This window comes from Thamnophis elegans, chromosome 2 (genome assembly GCF_009769535.1).
Source record: "Thamnophis elegans isolate rThaEle1 chromosome 2, rThaEle1.pri, whole genome shotgun sequence".
Classification (NCBI taxonomy): domain Eukaryota; kingdom Metazoa; phylum Chordata; class Lepidosauria; order Squamata; family Colubridae; genus Thamnophis; species Thamnophis elegans.
This window is the reverse complement of record NC_045542.1, coordinates 49,744,583-49,771,832: the sequence shown is the minus strand read 5'-3', so window position 1 is coordinate 49,771,832 and position 27,250 is coordinate 49,744,583. Positions and strand designations below refer to the sequence as shown.

The 27,250-nt window shown below is 37.2% G+C and overlaps 1 protein-coding gene across 7 annotated transcripts in view; it reads right to left on the bottom strand.

The window, feature by feature from the left end:
- Positions 1-27,250, bottom strand: part of MBTD1 (mbt domain containing 1) — a 55,481-nt gene that overhangs the window by 21,744 nt on the left and 6,487 nt on the right. For 4 of the 7 annotated variants that reach the window (XM_032211466.1, XM_032211467.1, XM_032211464.1 and 1 more), the window contains exons 3-15: positions 26,516-26,655; positions 23,111-23,225; positions 22,399-22,484; positions 13,005-13,122; positions 12,394-12,528; positions 12,021-12,109; positions 10,139-10,373; positions 9,844-9,899; positions 7,784-7,888; positions 6,766-6,913; positions 5,673-5,755; positions 3,701-3,935; positions 154-231 (exon numbers count right to left, since the gene is read on the bottom strand). In XM_032211466.1, coding sequence (XP_032067357.1) covers positions 154-231; positions 3,701-3,935; positions 5,673-5,755; positions 6,766-6,913; positions 7,784-7,888; positions 9,844-9,899; positions 10,139-10,373; positions 12,021-12,109; positions 12,394-12,528; positions 13,005-13,122; positions 22,399-22,484; positions 23,111-23,225; positions 26,516-26,655 — 1,623 coding nt within the window. The remainder of the gene's footprint in view (positions 1-153; positions 232-3,700; positions 3,936-5,672; positions 5,756-6,765; positions 6,914-7,783; positions 7,889-9,843; positions 9,900-10,138; positions 10,374-12,020; positions 12,110-12,393; positions 12,529-13,004; positions 13,123-22,398; positions 22,485-23,110; positions 23,226-26,515; positions 26,656-27,250) is intronic. The other 3 variants (XM_032211471.1, XM_032211465.1, XM_032211470.1) reach the window with 1 other exon arrangement.

Genomic DNA, 27,250 nt, shown 5'->3' with positions numbered 1-27,250 from the left:
TAAAAATAATGAATCACTGCAATTCCCTTTATGTCATAGTGGATATCTACATTTGAAAGCTATTTCTCCCAAACAGCATTTACACACAAAAATGTCCTGAGATAAAGTGATAGATTTTTAATATAGTTAAAAAATAATAATTCTGTTACCCACTTTTCTTGTGTCCTTTGTACTGCTGTGATTTAGACTTTTTCTTCTGTTTTGATGAACTTGATTGGCTATCTCTTGAAGCTAAAATTTAACAGAAGATACTGTTTTAACACAACTTTACAGCTTATTTCAAAATAGTTAGATAACATATTTCCATACAAATAAAATGCTCTGGCCAATAAAGATACTATAGGAAGCATTTACATGCAATGTAATTTAATGCCTACTCAAAATGTGACCAACTTCTTTTAATGCTTTTAATGATGCACATTAATATTCTGACTAATTAACAATAAAGTTTCAGGTGAAAATTTAAAACTGGTTTGGGCAGGATAAAAAAAAATGATTATTACTTTTCTAATCAGACAAAATTAAAGCCTATCAGGAATTTTTTATTTTATACATAATTATGTTAATTTACAAATCTTTTAAATTGTGTATATTTATGTGACCAGTACATTGTATATCTACATTGTATCTATTGTATATCCTTTCTATGGTACTTAGATTATACAGGTAGTCCTTGACTTATAACCAGTCACAGTAAAACTTTGCACCCCTTCGTGGTCACACGATTATGATCTGAGTACTCAGCAACCTATTCCCAGTTAACAATGATTGCCAAGCACCCTACAATCATGTGATGATCATTTGGGGAAGCTGGAGGAGAAAGTTGCTGCTGCCGCCTGCCAAAGGACTTCCCCTCTCTCCTCCATGCATAATGGTGGTGGGGCAATCCTTGATAGGCTGTAGAAATGGGTTTCTTCAACCCAGCACACAAATTCCCTTCCGCACACAGCGGGGAGAGGGACATTTGTGCTGGCCTGGAGACACGAAGTAAGGATCTTCACAATCCCAGGTTTGTTTTTCCAATTCAGTACACCAGTTCCCTTCTGTACACAGAGGGAAGCTACCTGCCCTCCTTTGATAGGAAGCTCTTTCGTTCTGTGTGCTTAACAAGCCATAACTGGAAGAGCCAGAATTGCAGTTGTTGAGCAAAGCAGTCAGTTGGATATCTCACTGAAACAACTGCTTCTTTCAGCAAACAAGATTATAGTTCCAATTGCAATTATAAGTTGAGGACTACCTGTGATAGAGAGCAATTATGATTGGATCACACTGATACTATGACACACAATTGCAATGCAAGAGGAAAGAGCGAAAATCAATCAGAAGTCAGAATGCTGGAGTAGATGGTAAAAATGCATGCACTACAATTCAATCGGAAGATAATAAACTGTGAAGGAAAAGCATTCAAGCAGAAATACCACACCACAGGGAAGTACAAAATTCTGTAGTCTGATCACAGATTATATTCCATGTTCACTAGAACATTCTTCCAGATCTGGCCAGTCTGGACACAGTTTATTTTTTCCTGAAAGTGTTTTTTCCCCCACAACAGAGCATGGTTTACTGTGCTCCAGATAAAGACAGAAATCACAGCCTGTTCCAAAAGAATCATTTGCAAGACTGATGAATCCATTCCTGGAATGACTGTATCAATGTATTTTGTAGAACACCAGAATATTCATAATCAAACACTGTAGCTTTGTTGCACACAACTAGTACATAACAAAGCTATAAGCAGAAAGTATAGTAGTAAATACAACGATAGTTGGGGAATGCACTCGTTTTGGAAATAGCTATAGCAACAGCATTCCATTCTTCATCATGGTCTGTTTGCAACAGCCATATGGGTGGTACATCTCCATAGTAGGTAGAGAACCTTCTAGAGCTATGGAGAATTTTTGTTGGAAGCTATGCCTTGTACTATACATATCCCTGGGCATAGTTCTCCCTTCCAGTTAATTTTCAATTGTCACAATAGTAATCACCTTTTTAAACACTGCTGGAAAAAAAGACATAATTTCTCTTTTAATTATTTGCCAACATTTTCTATCCATCTTTTAGGTTTATCATTAACAACATTTTATTCCTTCCTCATTTTGTTACAGATTTAAGAGAACCCAAATTACCAAAACCCAGAAATTGAGTATTATGAGATGAGGAGTGCCTATTCTACTACATAATGCCGTGTTTCCCCGAAAATAGGACATGTCCTGATACTAAGCCCAATCGGGCTTTTCAGGGCAAGGGATAAAATAAGCTCCCCCCCTAAAAAAAATAACCCCCCCAAAACTACTAAAACAATCCTGCTGGCCATGATCCCAATCTTGTCCAGGGAAGGTTATAGTGGTTTCCATGTCCCTCACGGTGGCCTTCCAGAGTTGGGCCAGGCCCAGCCCATCCACACATTCTTCGGCAGCCCGCTGTGTAGCCCAGGTGTGCACCAGACCCAACCAGTGGTCTTGCACTTTGGTGGTGGCTTCGGGCCTGAACCCAGCGCCTTCTACCTGCATGGCGGGCACCTCCTCAGCTATTCAGCAGGCCAGCCTCCCCCACCCCCCGGGCTCTCCTGGCCAGGCAGAATTCCTGCCTGCTGACGCTGCCACAGCCACAGCAGTGTCCAGAGGGAAGCGCCGCCTTGGAGAGCCACCTGTCATCTTCCCCTATCCTGGCTTGCTGGGGGACTTCAAGCCGCCGGTGCCCAAGTATTTTCTTCTTCCACCAACCTCAGATCTCCAGGTGACTCTGCATCAGCGCCAGAACGCGGTGCTTATGATCAAGCAGATGATGGCCACCCGCAGCCAATCTCAGCGCCTTCATCCATCTGCCCGGCCTGCAGCAGGTTGGACACCACCAACACCCTCACACTGCCAGCAACCACAGCCATCACCAGTCCCTGCCTGGGCGAAGCTGCTTTCGAGGTGCTGGAAGGTGCTTGGTTCCTGCTGCCTCATCCTCCGGCAGGTAACAAAGATTTGCTGTTCCAACCGGAAATGGGCAGGTTACAGGAGTCTCTGTCCCACCCAATCCCCTGCTCCACCTGCCAATCCCCAAATTGCACCGCAGCGCATCTTACCTTTCCAGCTGTTGTGTCCAGGGAAACAATTTGTAAAAAAACATTCTTGCGAGTTTCAGAAGTTGGACTTGCAAAGTTTTTTTTACAACGTGTTTTCTTGAACACAACGGCAAGGAACGCGATGGAGCTAGAAAGATAAAATGCATATCTCGCTTCTCGCCTGCCCTACTTGCCAGAAAATAATACCCCCCCTGATATAATTCAAGCCCTTATTATGGGGGTCAAAAGAAAATAACACCTGTCTTATTTCGGGAAACATGGGTAACTTAAAAGATCTGACTTAATAGAAGGAACAGCAAACCTCAAACCACGTAGTAGAATAAGATCTTTCCAACTAAGCTTATATATCTATGTAACTTTATTATAAACAAATATATATTGCAACACATTTTAGTAAGACAAATTTGTAGTCTTTAGACATATGTAAAAATAAAGCTGAAGCTATAAAAACATTTTGAAGGCACATCAAATTAGATCAGGCAATTCTGAGTTACTAACCAAATGTCTGAGATGATTGAGGCAGTTGGAAAGGTGGCAGAATTTCATAAGTGAAGATAAAATTATTGCTGTAGGAATCTGCTAAATATCAGAAATGGAAGATTCTAAAAAAGAATCTTAGTAACTTACATTGTGATGCAGGAGGCTGTAGCTGGTAACCTGTTAACTGACACCACCCTACAGGATAGAGGTCAGGAGATTCACAGTCTACCCACTGATCATATTCATCCTCCCAGCCGTCAAAATGTATCCTCAAGAGACGATGGATTATGCGTGTTACTGTGGCCACACATACTAAACGAGGTTCCATGAGATCCACAGCTTCCAGTTTCATTGCAACGTGAAACCCATGGTTTGGAACTTCCTGAAACAGGGAAATAATCAAATTTATTACACTAGGTGGATTTGTACATCATCCCAAAGCATTATTAACTATGATTTGTTGAATAAACAAATATTGTAGGGGTTGCCATTATCATATTCAGCCTTAAACATTATTCACAATCCATCGTGATGGAGTTCATATAGAGTGCAGAATCCCCACAAAACAAATCACATTATGGCTTAATGCGATGGGATCCAGTCATTATGTGTGAAAATCAAATCTTTACTATAAAAAGGAAAATTTTTAAATTTTCCACAGGAAAATTGCCTTCTCATCTTAATGATTCTCTTCATAGCTTCTGGACATTCCTGCTGTTCTAATATTACATAACAATGACCAGAAAGAATAAATGGGACCATTCAAATATATATATTGACGTCTGGGTATAAATCCCATGTTTTGGTGATCACAGACACAGATTATCTGGCATTGATTCACATTTAGTTAATTTTTTTATGTAACAGAGACAGGATAAAATGAATGGGACAAAAATATACCCACAAAAGTATGTACTTGCACATTTAGGAGAAATATGTTCTGAAAAAGATATCAAAGGGGAAAAAAAACTCTTTCCAAAAGATTTCAGGGAGAAGGGTGTTCCTCCTGGACACAGAGGTCTTGCTTGATGAGCAGTTATGGCTGGGGGGATATTTGCATAGATTTGTCTTATGTGTTAATTGTGCCTTTTCCTGGCCTTCCAGTCACCTCCTGTCTGGATTACTGCAATGCACTTTACATGGGACCGTATCTGAAGTCTACTCAGAAATTGCAACTGGTCCAGAACACAGTATGGCAGCAGTCGTTTCATGTTTACTGGATGACTGAGAATTTTTTTTTAAAGGCTAGCAATTTCAATATGCTAAAGATATAATATGATGAAGTACTTATCCATATAAGTACTTGCTTCACTACGTCTTATTTTGCTTTAAAATCCATAAACCTGTCCCTATAGTTATAGGAGGAGTAATTTGGTTTAAACATGTTAATTATAAATAAAATATTTGATATTTCTCACTGCATGCATAACTATGGATCAGGGCACAATTAAAAAAGATTACATTTTTATGATGAGGCGACAGTGCCACACCAGATTTACAATTTGGATTTATTACATCTGTTTCCTTATGAACCAGTTCTTTCTTAATAGAGAAATATTGTTTCTCTCAAGTTAATGCTGCTTTTAAAACTAAGCTATTTTTCATGTGTATATTTTGGGGATTTTTTGTTCTCCCTTCTGTTTTTTTCCTCTCTTTTTTTCTATATACTAAATCAACACAATTATTTACCAAGATGAGAGAGAGAGACAGACAGAAAAAAACTCATTTGAATCCTCTAGAAGACGTGTGTCTATTTACTGATACAGTATATCAATAACTTTAAAGTCTGCTTTTCATTCAAAAATTCAAAGTGGTTTAGTAGCATTCCCTCCTATTTTATCATACAACTCAGGGAAATAGGTTGTTGTTAGTTATAATCATTCCTTATGTCACTGATTGCCAGCATATTCATGCATAGCAGAATTGTATACTTCAGAGCAGCCATATGTCCATTCTTCAGAGATCTCATACACCTCACATAAATTGTCTTTTCCATTTTTAAAACATTTTCTATAATAGCTAGACATAGACAATTTCTAGCTCAGGGAGGGGAGGCAGGAAATGAAGAAAGTATAGGCATGTTACAATGATCAAATTTCTGGTCTGTATGCCAGCTTACCTTGTTAAAGAATTTGACAGGGGCTGCTATTGAACCTGTTTCCCTGAGGTAGTCAAACCATTTGAAAGGTAGTTTTGCATAACCTACAAGTTAAGTATAATTATTATGTAATAACACTGTAAGGAAATATTCTGATCCTAAAATACATATGTACAACTGTGTTTTTATTGATTTCCTATAATACAATTTTGTGAGATTCATAAAATAAAAACTTTAAAAATACAAAAAGAATACAAATTGTTAAAAATAAGTCACAGTTAAAATGTATTTTTACCCCTGAGATACTACACAAATTATTTCAAAGGATTCTAGTGTCAAAAAAAAATCCTAAAGGCTGCTATGCTATACGAACCTTTTTGGCTTAATGGCTCTATAATCAAAGAAGCATAAAGCCCTCTTCCCAAGAGTTGTTGGCCTGTGTTCATCTGAGGGCAGCAGTTGAAGCAAAGCCTTTAAGGATGAGCATTCATACATATATCAAGTTCCTACGCCAAGTAGACAATTTAGCCCAGTATTGACTGCACTTTTTGCAGTAGGATCAGCAGTGGAAAGAAAGGGAGCTCAAAGACATACAAATCACTCTTGAACAGAGGTAGCTCAGAACTTGCAAGTAGGTCTCTGCAATGTGCTGATGGTTTATTACATACTTATTTTATCAGTTTTGATTTAGGCTTTTTAAAAAAATAGCCTTATTATTTATTTTTTAAACTATAAGTTGCTTGAACCATTCATTAATGGTGAGACAATCCAACCTGCACTAAATAATTAAGGAGAAGCTACACCACTATTAGTCCAGCATTTCTTCTGAAATTATACACAACAGCAACAGGGCAATTTCTTCAGTCTTTGCTCTGTAAAGTCCTTGGAGGAAGCAAGGGAAAGAAAGAAAATGATACATCCAACCAAGTCCTCCAAAAGCTGTTGTAAGAAATATTAAAATATCATTTTCTGTTCAACTGCTGGCTAAGCAACTTCAAGCTACTTCTGGAGGAAAGGACAAATGTTTTACAAGACAATGTACGAGTATTATGCCACACACAAAATATCAAAATGTGTTTGTATATATACATATAGAACAAGAAAACATGACTACCTCGGGGTGGAGTTAGTTCTATCATGTTAATTTCACAGAAACCAACAGGGAATATAGAAGGGGAGGTTGCATGGTAACAAAACCAGTCAGACCCATCAGCTGCCTCAGATCCATCAATCCCAATCATAAGATATCCATCTGCTAATACCTAGAATTAAATGTAGAAAATTAATACAAAGCAGTGCAAGGCGGAAAAACATAAAGTGACAGGTAATTCAGCTGCCACAGGGTTTGAAACATAAAGAGAATTTTTCCTCAGATTTCTCAAAGAATCATGGTTACATTAAACCATGAAGTCTCCCTTTAGTCAAGCTTAATTCCTAGTGACATGAACACATGTTTTTTTCTTAGCAATGATACAAAATTATATGCCACTGTCTTCTTCCCAGAATGCTGTTTTGACTTCCCAATCTAATCTACTGCCCTAGGACTTCTTAGTGACCATACAGCTTAAATGGGCAACTCTGCAACTTTTTTCAAGATCAATCATGGTCAACTAAGTATATAATACTTAGTTGATCATGTACTTTTACAAATGACTCTGATTTCGGTATGGGGTACAAATAATCCACCAGCTAGTTCCTCGTTCAGCTCCCTTATATAAATAGCGCAGTTGTTAAGCAATTGGTCCATATAATCTATAGTGTTGTCATCTTATGAGCTCCTTTTAACATACATGGAAATTAATGTAATATTAGGTAGAATTTAGAACAGGTGTGTCCCACTTGAGGCTCACAGGCTACGTGCAGCCCTAAACAGCTAGTAATGCAGCCCCAAATGATCATAAACTTTTATTATGTGATTTATATACATTTATTATATATTTTATATGCAGCCCAAGACAATTCTTCTTCATGCAATGCAACCCAGACAAGCCAGAAGGTTGGACACCCATGATTTAGAATATTAAATAAACAATTATTTGAATACACATTTCCCTAAGAACATAGAGGGGAAAATGGCCCTAATAACTGCCTCCAGCTCACATTCCTCTACAAGGTAAGTTAATTATCTTTACCTTTCTAATTGTTGCCACGCATATAGCAGAAAGATTTAATGGATCTATGGCTTCCAATTTCATCCCCTCTTTGAACCATTCTCCACTGGACTCAGCTTCTTTTACCTAAAAAACACCCATAGTACACATTGATATGTGGCCAAAAACAACAACAACCAACCCAGACCAAAACACCTGTTAAGGCATTATTTTCTATGCAGAATATTCAGTCTTTCTGTATGCATTTTATGCATGTATTTTAGATGCATCATTTTCACTCGGTGCAAATTCATTTCTCTCTTTTTATTTATTCTATTCTATTGTAGTAAATACTTAAAAACACAATCAAGAAAAAAGAGAATTAGAACAGAAAAATAAGCAGTATAAAATGTTAAAATAGCAATATATTAATGCTACATTTTAAAGTACCTTGCATTTTCAGAACATCATTTAGAATAACAATATCCATAATGTGAATCATAGTAGAGAGAATCAATCTATTTAATCTAAGAGTTCTATCCTTATTTAGTAATTCAAACAAAGGCCTAGGTATTAAAGCCTTGGGTTAAAAGAAATACAGAGTTCAAATGCAACACATGACTCTATATAGAATTATAATGCAGAGATGGTTTCCAAGTTGAATTAAATTCTGTATCAGACTTATTTTTGAAATACTGTATGAAATTATTATTTTTTGACAGTGATGCTTATTCCCATAATTTAATTCATCATTCTACAGATTTTTTTTTCCAAAGTCACAGGATGAAAACAATATGTCAGGACCCATTTTGGGATGGACTTTTCAGTCAGCTTCTTTGAGAATGTGGAAGGGTTGACTGCTAGATTGATTTCAGTCCACACTGGCAGAAGGGTGGGGACTGCCTCCATGTAACAGTCCTGCTCTCAAAGAGGATAGTTGGAAAAGTTCACAGCACAGTCCCAGAGAGAGTTTTAGTCCAGGGTGTTTGAAGCATGGAGCACTTGGAGCCAGGCTGTCTCCAAATGCTCCATGCCAAAATCCCTTTCGCCAGACTTTTCCACCAGCACCTTTGAGAGTGCAGCGGCTGCCTGTCAGATAGATTTCACCCTACTCTTTGTGAAGCAACCCTGTTGTTCTAACCCCGGTTCTAAAAAGCTCTTCTCCCCTTTCAGAAAGATCACATTTGTTGAGAAGACAGCAAAATAATCTTTCCGAAATGGGCAGGAAAGCCTTTCTCATTTTAAAAAGATTACATTTGCTAGCCAGCTAGCAAACCAAATACTTCTAAGGGGTGGATCGGTAGGGTGGTTTTCTTTTCCTTTAGATAGACAGTATTTTCTGGTATTTTTGTAGCCCTTCTCCCTTTTCAGAAAGATTGTATTCTCCGGCTCTCTAGCCAAAAAAACTTAGCGAATGCTGTGTTTCTAAAGGCTGGAAAGGCTAGTCCTGAGATGGGAGGGGAACAGCATGGCTTCAGGGTCTGAGTTTCATTTCTCCAGCCCAGCGCAAAAATTCTTTTTTTTTACTCATGGAGGGCAGCTGCTTGACCTCTTTCTGTTTAACACCACATGCCGTCGCTTAATGATCACACTTGGGAGAGCCAAGCAATCATATGCCTCACTTAATGAGCATCAGGACTTGCAATTATAATAAGCAAGCTCCATTATGATCATAAGACAAGGACTACCTGTACTGAAGCAAGGGTTGATAAATGTGGGCTAATTCTTTTTCTATATTTATCTCATCCTGTTTTTATGGCACTGAGCCAAAGGTATTTATGTAAACTACCTTGGAGTCCCTTTCCCTCAACAGAGGCACTGTAGCCATTAACATGATCTGTAATCCAATCTGTAATCCACGTTAGTTAGTTTGCTAATGTAGTTTGAATTTGGAACTGCAATCCTCCTCATTCATTGAAGTTTTGTAAAATCTGAAGCTTCAAGTTACTTGCCTTTGCCACTTGTTAATACTTTGTCTTCAATCTTATTGGACTAGTAATTTGAAATATTAAGTGCTGATAAACCATACTTATTAAATTCTTACATTTTCTAAAATTAAAAATTTCTTCAATATAAATACAATTTCTTCTAAAATATCGTACCTTAGCAAATAAATGTGAGGATGCATCAATTTGACCATCTTGTTTCTTGATTATATCTTTGAAGAGAAAGGAAAAATTAAAGCTGTCTCCTCCACTACATGAAAATCATCTCCTAAAAGTATTATTAGTCAAAAATATAACCGATAAAAACAAAGTGGAACATTCTGAATGTTGATGTTAAGTATTAATGTAATAGCATATTTGTGGCAGAGAATGGTGTTACAATATAATTTTAAATGCCTTTAGCTAAAAAAACAAATGCTGTTCATTGTTTCATTACTACATCCTAACTTACCAGATCTTTTGAATCGATGTCCTATACTCCGAGACCAACCAATAGGATGAATGAGTGGGCTGTACATATGGCACCAGAAGTCATCTGTTTTGTCCTCACTTTCTTCATACACTAGTCTTAATCTGCCTCCAATTACACTGTCAACAATTGCTACCCGTGTTCGGCATAGGTGTGTTTTATCGACAACTTCTACTCTCATAGAAGGCTTGAAAGGATACTGCATACTTTCAGATACCTTGAAACAAGTAATTGTGCAGCATTAATGCATGTGTACCTGCAAATATTTATTATTCAAAATATTATCCACAAAGATCTGTATATATTAAAACTAGTTTTCAGAGAATACAAGTAGCAGAATTCCAAATGTCAATGCAATCTTATAGTGTGTGTTTGTGTGTGTGTTGATGGATGGATGGACGGACGGACAGACAGACAGAGAGACAGACCGATCAGGAGTGTCAAATTCAGGTCATCGTCATGTGATGTATTAGGACTTTCCCCCCTTTGCTAAACCGGGCATGGGGGTTGCCAGCATGTGACACATCTGGCCTGTAGGCCAGGAGTTTGACAGGATTGTGTGTGTGTGTGTGTGTGTGTGAGAGAGAGAGAGAGAGAGAGAGAGAGAGAGAGAGAGAGAGAGAGAGAGAGAGAGAGAGAGAGTGTTGGGGGAGGGGAGAAATTCAATCGGAATATTTAGAAGGAGTTTTCAGAGTCTGCTAACAATCTTTTATTCAGACAATCAAGCAGTATTTCTTAAGCTTTTTGCTTACGACCTCTTCCCATCTTTAAAAATTATGGAGGATGCCAAAAGTAATTTTTGTTTACATGCTTTATATTTATTAAAATTTACCGTATTAAAAACTTATGCATTTGTAGAACATTGAATTATGTAAAAGGAAATATTAAACCTATTAGATATGAACAGATATTTACATAAATATTTTTCATGAAAAACTTTTTAACATACAGTATATTTTTTAACAACTATAAGAGTATTTTTTGTTAAATTTTTGGAATCTTCAATATTTGACATAGTTCTGATTTTGCAGACTACTGTGAAGGTTTTAAGGAATTCCCAGAGACCCTTGGACCATACCAGGCAATTCTAATTACTGCCTTTTCATGACTTACCTCTCAGGTTCTCAATCAGTTTATTAAATGAGAAACTACCATATTTTTCAGACTATAAGACTCACCGGATTATAAAATGCACCATGATTTTGAATAGGTAAATAAAATAAAAAAACATTTTTGCACTCTGCAGGCTTCCCAAACCCTCTGTACCCCTCGTTTTTTGCCCCCCCCCCAAAAGGCATGCAGAGCTATGGGAGGATTGTAGGGTGCTCCTGGGGGCTGGAGGGGCAAAAACAACCAGTTTTTTGCTCATTTTTTCCCTCCCCAGCCCCCAGTAGCACTTTGCAAGCCTCCCACACCCTCTGCACATTCATTTTTTGCAAAGGGGACAGGTTTTTGATAGGCCAAAAATGCTGTATTTAGTGTATAAGACGCACCCAGATTTTCACCCTCTTTTTGGGGGGGGGAGTGCGTCTTATACTCCAAAAAATACAATAACTAATTTTTTCTTTGCCTTTTCAAATACATGAAAACATTATTTCTGGTCAAGCTATAGAAGCTTTGGGTTTGATCTGCATGCTATGACTGTTTTTAACAGGTTAGTTTTTAGTTAAAACACTAGCTTCAGATTTCATGTATGCGATGAGAAAGAGATACATACTTCCTTGGCTTTAGTCTCAAGGCTGTTTTCTAGCTTGCAAAAATCCCTCATACGGGCTCAAGGAAGACTCCCCCAAACTGATGTAATTATTAATATAATACTAGTGGGAAAATTAGCAAATTTCCCACACAGTTTAGTCATTCTCACCTTCTGAGAGAAGTCAGGAGGAAGAGTTTTGGCACCGGTGAGTCTTTTTACCAGAAAAGCTTTCCAATTTGTATATTTGTGTTGAATGGCTGTCAAGAAAAAAACATGCATTAGTTATTTAAACTTTGAATTAACAGACTCTGAATGAGAATCAACAAGTTTAATGGTAATCCAAATATATTATTTATTGGGGAAATGCACAAAAGGTTTTGACAATCAAAAGTAACCCAAACATTTTAATACATAATATATAGTGCTCACAACAGGATAGGCATTCCTCAATACAAATAAAAAATATTGTTTTAACACAATCACAGTCAGCACAGAGAGAACGAGATAAAAAGTTCAAAGTATTAGTGCTATAGTTACATACATCGTGGTGGAACTAGAGGTTTCCCACTGGTTGCACACCAACCAACTGGATGGATATCAGGTCCACAGATGTTACACCAGAAGTCAAGACTTGAATCTCCTTCAAAGCCTTCATACCTTAATAAAGCATTGTAACCTGAAACAGAGGTTGTGTTTAAGGGCTCGTTTTGGAGGAATACATCTGCGATATTAATCAAGGCTTTCGGGAGGTGGAGGTTCCAATTCTGGCCTCCAATTCCTTAAACCAATCTTGAGTATCAGTACTAAAAACGTGAATATAAATGGTGTGCACACATACTCCAGTAACAATTTTAAGCTAATCATGCACCATTCTAATAAGTTCAACAGTTGCAATTATGGTCCATCAGTCTCTAAAGAATACTAAAGATTATAATTAATGTTCATAATTCAATATGCCACAAGCTATTCTTTACAGTTTCTATGATCAACACTGATTGGCTATTCCTAAGGGATATGCCTCACTAAACAATCTAACAATTAAGCCATTTAATGCTGAGGATTTCTATTTCTGAGAAACCTTTCAAAGAAATAATTCTTCAATCATGTCTAAGCAATTATAATTTAAAATACATGATTATAAAAATTAATAACCTGCTAATTTCAAAATCCCAGCAATCCAGAAGACTTTGGCAGGTAAGCTGCAATCTGTGTTAGGGACTTCTACACGCACACCTTCTGAGATATCACCCCAGCATGTCCCCATAGGTGCCTGCAATGTAAATCAGAAAAAGTCACATGTGACAACACACATAATTTTGAAAACATACTAGCAGCAATATATTAAAGCTTACCTTTTTTAAAAGACAGTATAGAATCATTCCTCCCTTCCCCCATTCATTCTGACAAAGAATACTTATTTTTTAATATGCCTCATATTTATGTGCTTTAAGCATGAAGGAAAATCATAATGATTATTACAAAAATAAAAAGAAATCCATCCAGAGTCAAATGCAGCAAAGAATATGGGACCAAATCAGAAATCAGCATTTTTCATAATAGATTCAAGCAATGAAGGACTGAAGAAATATATAATTTTATATGCACAAATAATATTTTTGTTTTTCTAGCACTATCCCAATTACTTTAAAGTGCATATTGGGAATATGTATGCATGTATGTATATCAGCCAAATTAAAACCTTTCTCATTCTTTTCATTAACACATTTGAAAAGTTACAAGAAATAAAATAATTGTAGTTGAGGTACACTATTGCAAATTATTGCAGAGCAACTTTGTTTACAGAAAGATGAGCACTTGACATGAAAGCAATCAAAAGAGTACATCTAAATTTTGGAAAAAAGAAAATATGTTTGCTCACACACTTAGGTTTTCAGTGAACAAGGTTCTTTTGTTTGGCCTATTTCTTTGCTGGTGTGGTATACTTCCTTAACTAGAAATTTGGCAGTGACTCAAGAACCAAAACAATCTGAAACAACGGTGGTCATTGATCCCAGTGGGATTTACTTCTACATGAGAATTATACAGCTGTGCCAGAAGATACAGATCAAGTAAAATGTGGATAAAAGTATAATGTTTTTCGTAATGAATTACTGGTTTCAAAATTTTGCAGGACTTTGAAATCTAACATTAGAGAGTTGATCAAGAATCCTCAAAGGGGAAATCAGATTCAATGGGTTCTTAATGGGAAAATATATGAGAGATACTATATAAAGTTAGATCTTAATATTATTTGATAGTTTCTGAAGTATCTATCCTCTGATTGCTTAAAAGTGCATTCTATTTTAGATGCTCCAATTTTAGACAAGGTGACAAAAAGAATAAAATATAAAAGATGAAATAGGAACCATTCTATTAAATTTTGTTAAATATGTAAAGTATTATGGAGGTTCCCAAACAGGATACTACTAATGTTCCTGACAGTGACAATAACAATAAAAGCAGCATTCAAGTAAGTTTCAAGACAACAGCTTCAGGCAGATTGAATACTGCAAAATAATTTCCTCATAATCATATTTCTTAAGAAATCCTATACTAAATCCCAACCTCTAAGAAGCACATAGAAGCATCTGTTCTTTTACAAATGATGTTTTCATACTCCTGGTTTATTGCAATGGTGTCAAATTGTGAGGTAAACTGTTATGCAAATATCCACTCAACAGAGTTTCTGGCAGATCAATCTTCTCATTTAGTCTCTCTGCTTCAGGAAAAGCTCAGCAGACACAGATTTAATTCAGAAAACAAACTCAGAAGTCTTACTACAGTTAACATAATCTTAAACAAGGGATATGTTACAAGAAACATATTTAAAATTTTCAAAATTCCAACAACTTTAATTTCCAATCTTATTAGTATTTTCACTAGGCATGTTTCAATCAAGAGATCCTACACACTAAATTAATGCTGTTCTTTCTTAAACATATGGACTAGAGCAATCTATAATTTATTTCTGTTCAAAAGTGATATAAAATTGAATTCATGCATATATGTGTAGTAAAGCCAGTAGAAGTAAGCTATCCAATTGGCTGAGGTTTCTCATCCAATTGGTTCAGAGTCCTGTAGGGAATTATAGTCATTTTTATACTCTGTCCAATTCATGACCAAAGTTTGAGGCACCAGATTTCAAAGATGTGGATTGGTATAGGGGTAACAGCAGAAAGTTAAACTTGTCCTTGTCTGTGTAAAAATAGTGGTTCAGCTAGTTCCTCCTACACCAATCCATATGGCTCTCAGTTCTGAAGAAGAAAGCCATAATGGGTATGGAACTTGTGGCCTTGAAATGATGGTATACAGTATTTTTAGTATACTGTTTTCTCCTGAACACAACGTTTACTAGCAGAACCATAAGTGTACAGAGAAGAACAAGTTTACCTTCCAGACTCATGATGAAGACATCCACCTCGGGCTCCTTCCCAATAAAAGGAAGGTCTGCCTGGCCACCACTTTGATCCAGCGCACACTCTGGAGGAATTATCTGTGAGGGACAGCCGCCTTCCCTGCAAGGTAAGTTGCAATCAGGAAGGTCTTGATGGGTGAGGTCCAGATTCATGTAATGGGCTCCCCTATCCAAAAAAAGGCTGACCACATAGTATCAGAATAGGAGAGCTAAGTATTACTGTAAACTGCTCAGCTTAGTAAAAATACCTGGTGGGCTCTGGAATTTCAGGAACTAATACATCTTTCATATAAAATTTTGACTTAAAAGACCAAATGAGGTATAAGTGATAACTGGTCATACTTTGCAAATACATTACCCACAACTTTCACAAGGGTGGGTCAGACAACAAGACAGGAAGATTTGAGACCAGTCATTATATCTCACAAGAGTGTTGTTAGAGTGCTGAAAAAGAATGCTATATGCTATCTTGAGCATTTGGAGGAATGTTAGACTTTAATAAATAAATAAAACTGGAGGCATCTGTATAACATGGCTTTTTAAAAAATAGTCTCTCCTTTCTTTTCAATAAGTGAGCAATTGATAGTTGCTAACTGGATTCAAGTAGAAAAAAGTATACATTTCTTGTACAAAAAAACCTTGAATTTTAAAAAGGGAAAGGTGCCAGCAAACCAATGCCATCAATAGTTAGCTACTGAAAAGATAAGAGGTTGTTTCCTTTAACATTACCATTTTATTAATAACTTGAAAATGAAAGCAATGCATAATGTTTTCCAAGGCACACATATTCAGAAATGAATGTTATGAGTAACTCCCAATTAAAAATCAACTGATTAAAAAAGTAGTTCAAATAATAGTAAGAGCAACACTCATTGTGTGTTTATTGTACCCTTATTGAGCATACTATATATGTAACACACGGTAAGGCCAAAGTGTTAAGTAAAAGTTGGCAAAGTTTTCGCTAATAGTATACTAAAGAGACTAGATCATTTTAGTCTAGACCATCTTCTAGAGTCCATTTAGATAGTAGACCCGTGATGGGGAACCTATGACACACGTGCCACAAGTGGCACACAGAGCCATTTGTTAGGGCACTCCAGGCGTTGCTCTGTTACCTCCAGCACACATGTGCGCACTAGCCAGCTGATTTCAGCCTTATTTTTTGGACATTTTCACCTTTGGGAAGCTACCCTGAAGCCTCCGGAGGGTGAAAAACGGCCCTATGGGCAACCCGGGAACAGACTTCTGGTTTGTGCGTTGGACCATTTTTCGTTACCATTCCCGAACTTCCGGGTTGAAGCCTTCAAAGGGCTTCCGGGGGGAGGGAATATTTTCGCCCTCCCCTGACTCCTAGAAAGCTTCTGGAGCCTGGGGAGGGTGAAAAAGCGTGCCAAAAGTGTGGGGGAGGGCTGGTCGCATTCATAGCATTATGGGTGTGGGCACGTCTGTGCACGACCCCGCTGTGCTCTACCCGCTTTTGGCACGCAATCCAAAAAAGGTTAGCCATCATTGGACTAGACCATTTAGACTAGACCAGTGAGGAATTGCCCTGTCAGCTGAGTTCAGCCTTTTTTAAAGCCATTTCGCCCTCGCCAGGCTCCAGAGGCTTTATAGGAGCCTGGGGAAGGTGAAAAGAGTCTTCCCCCCCCCCTGCTCCCCTCCAGAGGCTTCAGGAGCTTCTCTGAAGCCTCCGGAGCGCAAAAAACCGGCCCTATGGGCAAACCAGAAGTTCAAGAACGGACTTGTTTGTTTGTTCTTGGGTCGGTTTGTTCGTAGGGTCGGTTTAAGCCTCCGGAGGCTTCAGGGAAGCCTCCTGAAGGTCCCTGAATCCTCCAGAGGGCCTTCGGACGAGCGGGGGGGGGCTGCTTTTGCCCTCCCCAGGCTCCTATAAAGCCTCTGCAAAAAAAAATGGGGGGAGCGCCTCTCATGCACGCATGTGCACTGGGGGGAGGTTGCACATTGCATTATGTGTGTGGCACGCCCACGCATGCCCCCCCCGTGCTCCCCTCCTTATGGCACGCCATCCAAAAAAGGTTCGCCATCGCTGGACTAGACTCTAACTGGGCTGCAGAAATATGGACAGTCATTACAGTGCTGCCATCTAGTGATGGCATTTTGTAACCCAAATATGTTAGTCCTAAGACAATTTGATGTCTATAGGTTTTTTTTCATATGAAAATTTGAAAAAATCTTCTACAACAAAAATAGTTTTGTTCCAAATCCAATAAACATTCCATTTAATGGACTTTTTGGAAGGAGACGTTAAAATTTAGCATTCATTAAAATCTGAACACACAAAATTTCCATCAAACACCACATTTAAACAATTTAACAAATACCTCATGATTGAAGGCCAGACAAAAAAAATTGTCCATTATATCAGAAGTCCACTAAACCAAGTTCTGTTAAACTAAAGGTTTATTGCACTATTCTGCAAGAAGAGAACAAGAATCAGATATTTAAGATGGATGATTCTATTACGGTTAGTGATGAAATCTGTATTTAGTATTATGCAATAAAGTTAAGACTGGTGAAAGCACCAGATATAAAAGAGAGTCTTGATAGGTTTCTAAAACAACTGATCTATTTTCTTCCAAACTGCAGGGTTAAAGAAGCAATAAAAAGAAAAATCTGCAATCCTTTGTGGAACATCTGAAGCAGCATATTACTACACATTATCCACATCATTGTTCAATAGCCAGAAATAAAATGATATCCTGGAAGTGGCTGTTTCAACCTGATTCATACACAGATGGTCCCACAAACAATGACTAAAACACACTAAATGGTAAATGTTAATGGTAAAAGTATTCAAATAATAAGCATATAGGAAATGAAATTGTCTCGAAATGGATTATGTGCCATCAAGTCGTTTTCAACTCTTAGAATGCAGAGTCTCAAAATACTCTTACAAATGCTCAATTCTGGATGCATAGTTATATTGTATCTAAGTCCATTTTAAATTAGTTACCAATAAAGCTTGTCTAAATTACTAATGCAAAAATCATTCATTTTACTAGTTAAATATTTATTCACACTCTGATAATGTTATTTATGCATCTTTCCTGTAGAAAACATTTTTAAACTAAACCATTTTAAATTTAAAACATGCCGTTTTTAGTACAAAATGCCATGTCTAAAATATGAAACAGCTATATTAAGTGATTTGAAATATTTTCAGTCAAAATTGGAATGCAAACAATACCATCTGTTTGTAGTGATTGACATTGGAATAAAACTGCAAAGTATCTAGTGAAGGGACATGCATAGTACACAAATAGAAATAATGATATTCTCCTGACTTATGCAGAGACTATTTTGAAGTTACTCTTGATGTTAATTTTAATTGTCTACCGTTTACTGCTGCTTTGAAGTTTTTCTGCCGAGTTTAGTTGGTTTGCTTTGCAAGTTAATTTTTAACATCAAACAAAATGACTGAAAAGTGAATGGATTAGCACTGGTTCCTGAAGTGATTTCTGAAGTGACAGTCCTTCTCCAAACACGGGTGGCAGGAATAAATTTTAGCAAAGGAATATTATGCCGTGTAAGGGTCATTCTTTTATAGTGCATTAAATTCTGTGAGCTTTGCATCAATTTATGATGTTTTTATTCTAAAAACACAGGTAATTTATTTTGAACCCCTACTATCATCTCCACAGGTTATGTTAAGTAGAACTGCAAACTAGTGAAACAAAAATCAATAAACTTTACCAAAGAAAATTTCAGAAGTAACATTTAAAATTATGGTAAGAATATTTTTAAAAGAAGCCCCTAATTGTTAACATAAAAAATACAAATAAAGGAGAAAATACATCCAATATGAATATCTGGTGCATCTACCCATGCTATCTGTTCTAATGGGGAAAGAACACTCCAGATTCCTTCATTGAAATGAAATTATCTTCTGGGATCCTGGCCACCTTCTGTGGTGGCCCCTGGCCTTTGGAATGATTTTCCAAGGCTGCACTTTCCTAAAAGGTGCTAACTACAAGTTAGGTGAGCTCTGCAACTCTTTATTAACACACAACAAAGATTTTGCTTCCTGAATGCTTTTGGATATATCTTATAGATTGTTGGCTGCTAATAACTTGTAATTTATCTTGTTTTTACACAATGGCAATGTATAGTACCTGTTGGTTATGTTGCACGTATGAATGAAACATACAAAAACATGGAACTATTGTTGAAACATATCCTGTACCCAAAGTACAACTGGAATATCTGTGGAGATCTAAAACTAGACTGGACAACCATTTGACTGGGATGGTACAAAGCTCCTGCTATGAACAGGAGATTGGACTAGAACACGGGTGTCAAACTCAATCGCATCACATGATGTATCGTGATGTATCACGACAGTTTTTCGTCTTTGCGGAGCTGGCGTGGCCTGCACGTGATGCATCTGGCCCGCAGACCGCCAGTTTGACACTCCTGGACTAAAAGATCTCTGAGGTCCCTTTCAGTCCTATGATTCTATGTTCTAATGGCTCTGATCCTTGGAATGCAGCTTGGATATACTTTTGTTTCTGAAAACTCTTTTTCAAGATCCTTCTATATGGTATGTTACAGAAGAGAATACAGAAAAATATAGCTGATAGTAGGTCTATACACAGACCATATACATCTTTATTCTACATCCCACCCTCTTTAACGGACATTATTACTAAAGAAATTCCATAGGATAATTACATTTCAATTTTAAAATATTTGAATTATAGCTGAAAATCAAAACTAACTAGTCAGAAAGACAGTCATTCTGTCTGTTGCAGAGGCCACACTGGTTATTTTGGTTGCATGAAATTTTCATGACACATGCATGACAAAGCAAACTGACACAAGGAGACAGAATATGGTAACAGGTAACATCAACAAACTAATGCAAAGGCAAAACGGTCTTAATTGCCATGTTCTGATCAGGCTTCCTTAATAAAGAGTGAGACTGTGTTAAATCGCAAGTACTGTTATTTTATCTAGGATTTAGGATTTTATTGAACATTTATATGCCGCCCTTTTCCCTGAGGGGACTCAGGGCGGCTTACAACAATGGGGGAAGGGAGTGCAAAACAAGACTTAAAAGAAAGAAAAAAGAAAAAAAAACGTGAGTAAAATAAATTAACCATAAAAACACAACATTCACTCAACATTCGGGCGGGGTGAGAGTAAATCCTATCCCCAGGCCTGACGGGATAGCCAGATCTTGAGGGCTGTGCGGAAGGCCTGGACTGTGGTGAGGGTGCGGATCTCCACGGGGAGGTTGTTCCATAGCGTCGGAGCTGCAACTGAGAAGGCTCTCCTCCGCGTAGTCGCCAGTCGGCACTGACTGGCGGATGGAATTCGGAGGAGGCCTACCCTGTGCGATCTGATGGGACGCAGGGAGGTAATTGGCAGGAGGCGGTCTCTCAGATAGCCAGATCCACTACCATGGAGCGCTTTATAGGTGGTAAGTAGGACCTTGAAGTGCACCCGACGATCAACAGGTAGCCAGCACAGCTCACGGAGGATCGGTGTTATATGGGCGAACCGTGGTGCGCCCATGATCACTCGCGCGGCCGCGTTCTGGACTAGCTGAAGTCGCCGGATGCTCTTCAAGGGCAGCCCCATGTAGAGCACATTGCAGTATTCCAGCCTAGAGATCACAAGGGCTCGAGTGACTGTTGTGAGAGCCTCCCGGTTCAGGTAGGGCCGCAACTGGCGCACCAGGCGAACCTGGGTAAATGCCCCCCTGGTCACAGCCGACAAATGGTGGTCAAAACTCAGCTGTGGATCCAGGAGGACTCCCAAGTTGCGGACCCTGTCTGAGGGGTATAAATTTTGCCCCCCCAGCCTGATTGATGGAACGTTAGCCGAATTTTTGGGAGGAAAACACAACAGCCACTCGGTCTTTTCCGGGTTGAGCACCAGTTTGTTAGCTCTCATCCAGTCTTTAACGGCCTCAAGGCCCCGGTTCATCACGTCCACCGCTTCATTGAGTTGGCACGGGGCGGACAGATACAACTGTGTATCGTCCGCATATTGGTGGTACTTAATCCCGTGCCTCCGAATGATCTCGCCCAGCGGTTTCATCTACTTTCACTTATTGTTTACCTGTTAACAACTTCTCACCTAGCAGCCACAATGTACTACAAGAATGAGGTGATGAGCTGTTGGGAGGTAAAAATCACACACAAATGTGTGTGCGTGTGTGTTTTCAGGTGCCATTCCATACCTTAAAACTGCCTGCAAGGTTTGTTTCTGGTCAATCTAGCCCTGTATGCTGTGCAAAGGAAACATTGAAGTCTTATATCTGTAAGCTGAAGGAACACCAATGCTGAATAAGCTTCTCATTAATAGAAAACTCATTTTGATTCAGCAGAGGCAACTATCTTTAATTCCCTCCTTCCCTACTGTTCTAGCCATATGTCCAATCCTTCAAAGACACTTCATAGGATATTTCCAAAACCAATAATTTCTCTACTGCTGACAGGAGACACTCTAAATCCAACCATTACATTTTTAAAGGGACCACTTATGTTAACTACAAAAGCAACTTTACTGGATGGATCAGCCAAGTATCTACTAAAAACAAGTTTATTCTTAATCCCCATTAATGGAAAATAACTACTTTAAAATTATGCAGTCTATTATATAAACACGCCTTACTAATGAGAGAGTAACTTACTGTAACTTGTTCCTTCTTGTAAAATCAACCTGAAAAACTTGCTTGTTCTAAACTCCACCTCCTTCTGAGGAAAAATGTAAAGCTCTGTGTTGTACACAAGGGGACTACAAAAATTTACCGAAGGAAACCCGGCATTAAAGCTACTAGGATCAAGTATACAGGATTTTAAGCATCGTCGCTAAACGTCTTCAAAAATTGTCACTAAAATTATGATAGCTACTACATAAATTGAACAGCAGAGCATTTATTATATTTGAAGATTGTAATTTAGATTAAGGAAGTTTAGACGGCAATTTAATTTAGACTATCAACTTCAGTTAGGGGAAAGTCCACATTTCCTGTATATTTAATATTATGAACTTTAATTCTGTACATATCTAAGACATAAGTTAAAAAGAACACTTGAACAGTGGGTTGTTATCTTTTTATTATTCCTTAATAAAATAATGGTAAATTAAAAACAATATACTTACATGTTTAAAACAATTCACAGGAGCTGCTGTGAAGCTATTGCTATTGATATAGTTGCCCCAATTGAAACCTTCCACTGGAACAGATGCTAAAATAAGAATTACGGCATTTAGCAACAATAATAAGCAAGGTACAAAATGTATTACATGAAAGGAGCACAAAAGCATTGGTCTTTATTGTTTTTCCTATATTTAAGTAATATATATTTATTTTCAATCTGGTAGAAAAATTACAGAATGGCAGCATTAGGGGTAATTCTTCAAAATTTGTCTGAAAAGTCATGGTGTGCTGAGTAATATGGTGGGTTACATAAGAGATTCTCGATCAAAGTAACTTATCTGATCAAAGAAATATAGTCATCTGATATAGACCAGATGCACAACAGTGACCAACACAAATGCAGGCATATTGCCAAGATGTATAGGATAGATATTAGATCAGGACAGATACACTTATGTAAGTTCTTTTCCCAATCTATTTGGGAGAACCCTCAATGTAGCTAAAAGGCCAATAATAAAGCCAATTACCAAGGTTATTTTCTGCTGGATATTTTAGCAAAGGCTCAGATAAGGAATTTTAGCACGCTTCCTTCAATTTCCTGGAATATACTGTATATTTTTAATCTAATCAATCTTTAGAAAGCTTTCCCTCCATTACAAAATTGGAAAATTTTACCCATAATTGTTACTTGATGATGGTTAATAACAATTTTACCTGTTTTAGTCTTTGACTGGTTCTGTACCGTTGCTTGGTATTGAGCATATGCAGCTAATTTAGCAACTAAAGGTTGTTTTTGTAACACTTTAGCCTTCTTAGTTGGAGGTTTTCCCTGAAACAACAAGAGCTAAATAAGGTTCTTTTCAAAAACGCAACACAAACTTTTGAAGCAGTGATTCTACATATTAAAGCGAACACTTTTGAATTGTTATCAATTTATAGCAATGAAAATTTATGACAAAAAAATGAGAGAAAAATATTTACATTCAGAGATAAATTACTTAAACAGTATCCCATATTTTCAGGATGAATCAATTTGCGTTTCCAAACCATCTGCAAAAGAATTTAGCAACTATTTTGATATTAATTTAGACTTTTTTAAAAAATGTAACAAATAACAGTTTTGCCATGCCAAATTGGGAATATCATTTGAAGAAAATGCCGGGAATTTTCACATGCTACAAGACTGATAAATGCAATGTTGTTTAAGAATTGGGTAAATAAATGCCACTTTGCTTCTTGAAGAGAATGTACTAATTATTCCTACAATTGCAATCAATGGTGCTATTTTCCTAGACCACTTGTCTTGTCCTGGGTGCAACAACCCAGAGAGAAGGGAGAGAATCAAAAGATGCTATCAACAAATTTATGGAATGGAAAGGGATCAGGTCATTAGTGTAGAGCTGTGAGATGGTTGGCTGATATTCTTTTCCCACATTAAAAAGTCTTCAATTGTAATGTTGATTTCCCTTCTGATCTAGCTGCATGATTAATTAGTATCAGTTCCATCCAGAATAAAGATTCAGATGAGAACAAAAATGAACTTTCCTGATGTTTCACATCTAACAATTATAGTTGAAAATACACTGGAATTATCTGTACTAGAATATTTAATCCAGCAAGTGCAATAAGCCTATGACAGTCAAAATCTTTTACATTCTTCTTCTTAAGAGTACTATACTAAACATGCTGTTAAAATTAGTTGTACAGTTTAGAGATAATCTCAACATAGACATTCTCATTACTTTTTATTGAAATCCATAAAAGATATTTGGATAACTGAACAGTAAAGCAATTTTCTCATTCACTCTGCCAAAGATCAGACATTGAACTAGCAATTAGAATCTTCCAAGATGAATCACCCATACATTGAATGAACACACTGATATGCATATCACATTTATACAAACACAGTATTTGTCAGAAGGGGATATGTAAGAAAACTTGCAGAAATTAAGCACACTAGTTTGCTGCTAAATTGTAAAATATTATGCCCACCTATTTAGGAGTAAGTCTAATTGAATTTATTGGGACTTATTTGTATAAGCATGCAGATAGGCAAACAGAACATATTTGCTCTCTTTGGTATAACTATACCATATATGTTCTCTATGTTTAGATTCATTGTTTATGCAAAACCATGACATACATTTGGATGCAACATTGAAATTCTGCCACAATGAGCTAAATAAATTCCAGTATAGCATTGGATAAATGAGGAAGTTAGATACAAACTTGCTACATTTTTTCAGGAGATATTTTGAAGGTGAGTAACTAAATTAAAATACTAAGAGTTTTATTTTAACACAATGCTTTGGAGGATCAGAAATAACTTCTATGTGCATATCCTTCTTCCAGTTCAGCAAGATTACATAAACCTAAATCTTGTCATGGCAAATGCTGACTTTGGAATTCAGGAAATGTTCAGTTAGGTATTACATGCAAGGAGGCTAAAAAATGCAGAGACATTCTTTAATCTAAACCAGAGTTTGGGAGCTTAGAGAAAATCACTTTTAAATATGTCAATACTGAAAAATAAATAATTCCACTGGTAACATTTTTAGAAAACAGACTGAAAACCTGAAGTATTTTTTTTTAAATCAGTAGCGTAGTGATGTTATGTAGTTATGTAGTGTAGGTATAGAGAGTGGTTGCACATTTATGTAGTGGAACATTGCCCATGGAGCTACAAATTCTGTAAAAAAGATATCAGATTCCTAAATAGGGAGGAGATCACTTATACCCTGATCCCATTATATGAGGCTCCTATTAAAGATCCTCTGGAAGCTTCAATTAGTCCTGAATGCAATGGCATGGGGCAGTGATGGGCATGCCTCTGAAAGCCCAGGTAACACCTTTGCTTTGCAAGCTATGCTAGTTACTAGTTTGCTTCCAGGCACCAGCTCAAGGTGCTGGCCATTACCTATAAAACCCTAATTAGCCCAGGCCTGGTTACTTAAGAGACTGGCTGTCTCCCATAGTATCTGCTCAGCCAATTTAATGTAGTAGGGTTTGCACACTACATTAGTTCCTTTGATTAAACAATGCTGTATATCAGGGGTGTCAAACTCGCATCATCATGGAAGCATCATGTGACGTATTGGGACTTTCCCCCCCTTTACTAAACCAGGCAGGGGCAAGGCCAGTGTGTGACACATCCAGCCCATGGGCTGTGAGTTTGATAGCCCTGCTGTATATTGTGACCCTAGAAACAAAAGCTGTCCTCTAGAATGAGGGTCCTCCATGGATGAGTTTCATCCTGTTGTTTTGAAAGGCCTTGAAGATCTGGCTCTATATTCAGGCCATTAGCAAGAGCGATTGAAGTCTTTTTTGGATTGAATGGGCCGATTTCTTTTTCATTCCTGCATGTTTTTTGTCATCCTTGCCATCTTTTGTTCTTGGTTTCGTTTGTTTTTTACTTGTGAACTCCCCAGAGTAATCAAAAGGTATATAATTATTATAAATCACATAAGAGGTTTAAAAAGAAAAATGTTGATATAAAATTATTGGACGATGAAACGTTCATATAATAATGAAGAGGAAAAGCTATTGTGATGTCAGAGCACTATTAAGAATTGCTGATCAGTGAGATGGGTGGCATAGAAATCTAATAATAAATACATGAATTACTATAACGCTTACAGGTACTTACAAATCGTGTTCTAGGTATTCACCCTGAGCTGAGATGCTGAGGGCCCTCCCCCTTTCCACGAGACAAAAGAAACAGTGACCAGAAGGCCCACTTCTCCAGGGCAGCCCTCTTTACTATGAAATAACTTGTTTCATCAAGTACAAGGAAAGGAACTTTTTTGCCTTTCAAAAGGCAATTAAAACCATGCTTTTGCTATGGGTAATGGATCTCGCTATTATATATATATATATTTAAATTCCTTGTTAATGTTTTTTTACATGTTCTATTATAAACTCCACTGAGAGTTATGTAAACTTTATATAAAGAAACAAACAACTAGCCTTTATGTTATGGTATGTTTTTGACAGGATGCAGTGATGGCCAAAAGATTTCTATTACAATTAAAATCCACTGTTGTTATATATTAATCTGAACCATAATATATCTTATAACACTTCATATAGTAAAGGTAATAAAATTTGTGACTGTACCGTTACCTGAAGTCTGGCCAGAATGCTGGCCTTCTTAGAGTTCGATGAGTAGCTTCTTGAGCAGGAAACACTGCAGAAACGCTTGGTCTTGGAATAAAAGGCATCTCTGACACCAACCATCCCACACATTTCACAGGTAGCTAATGAGAAAAAATGATAGTGTGTTAAACGTAGGTTTACTCTGCAGATCACATAGATGGTAGTACTATATCATGCACATAAACATACTCTTTCCTTCAAGAATTGTATTAAGCATTAATTTGTGTATTTGTTATCACTTTCCTGACTTTTACTACTTTCCTTGTAGACTTTAGACTCAGAGTTATATTTCCGCTTGAGATTAGAAAATTATTTGCAAACAAACATTTTCAAACATTCAGATATTTTTGAACTTTTCAGTTGTTATTTCTTGCAATGTAAGCAGTTTTGTAATTTGCCTGTCGTGCTTACAGTATTGTTATGGCGTTTTCCTGAATTTACTGTGAAAACTAGTTTAAGAAGTGAAGCAACATATGGCACTGATTAAACAACTACTGTACTATTTATTCAGTTTGTGTGACTGTCCATCTCATCTAAGTAACAGTATGCACAGTGCATTTCGTGAACATCTATCAGTCACTGTCTCATTTATAGTATTTATGTCCTGCTTACTAAAGCAGCAAATTAGACAATTTTTAAACAGTCTTTCTATGGGAAGTAAACCATAATGTTAAAAATTAAATTTGGAAGGCATTA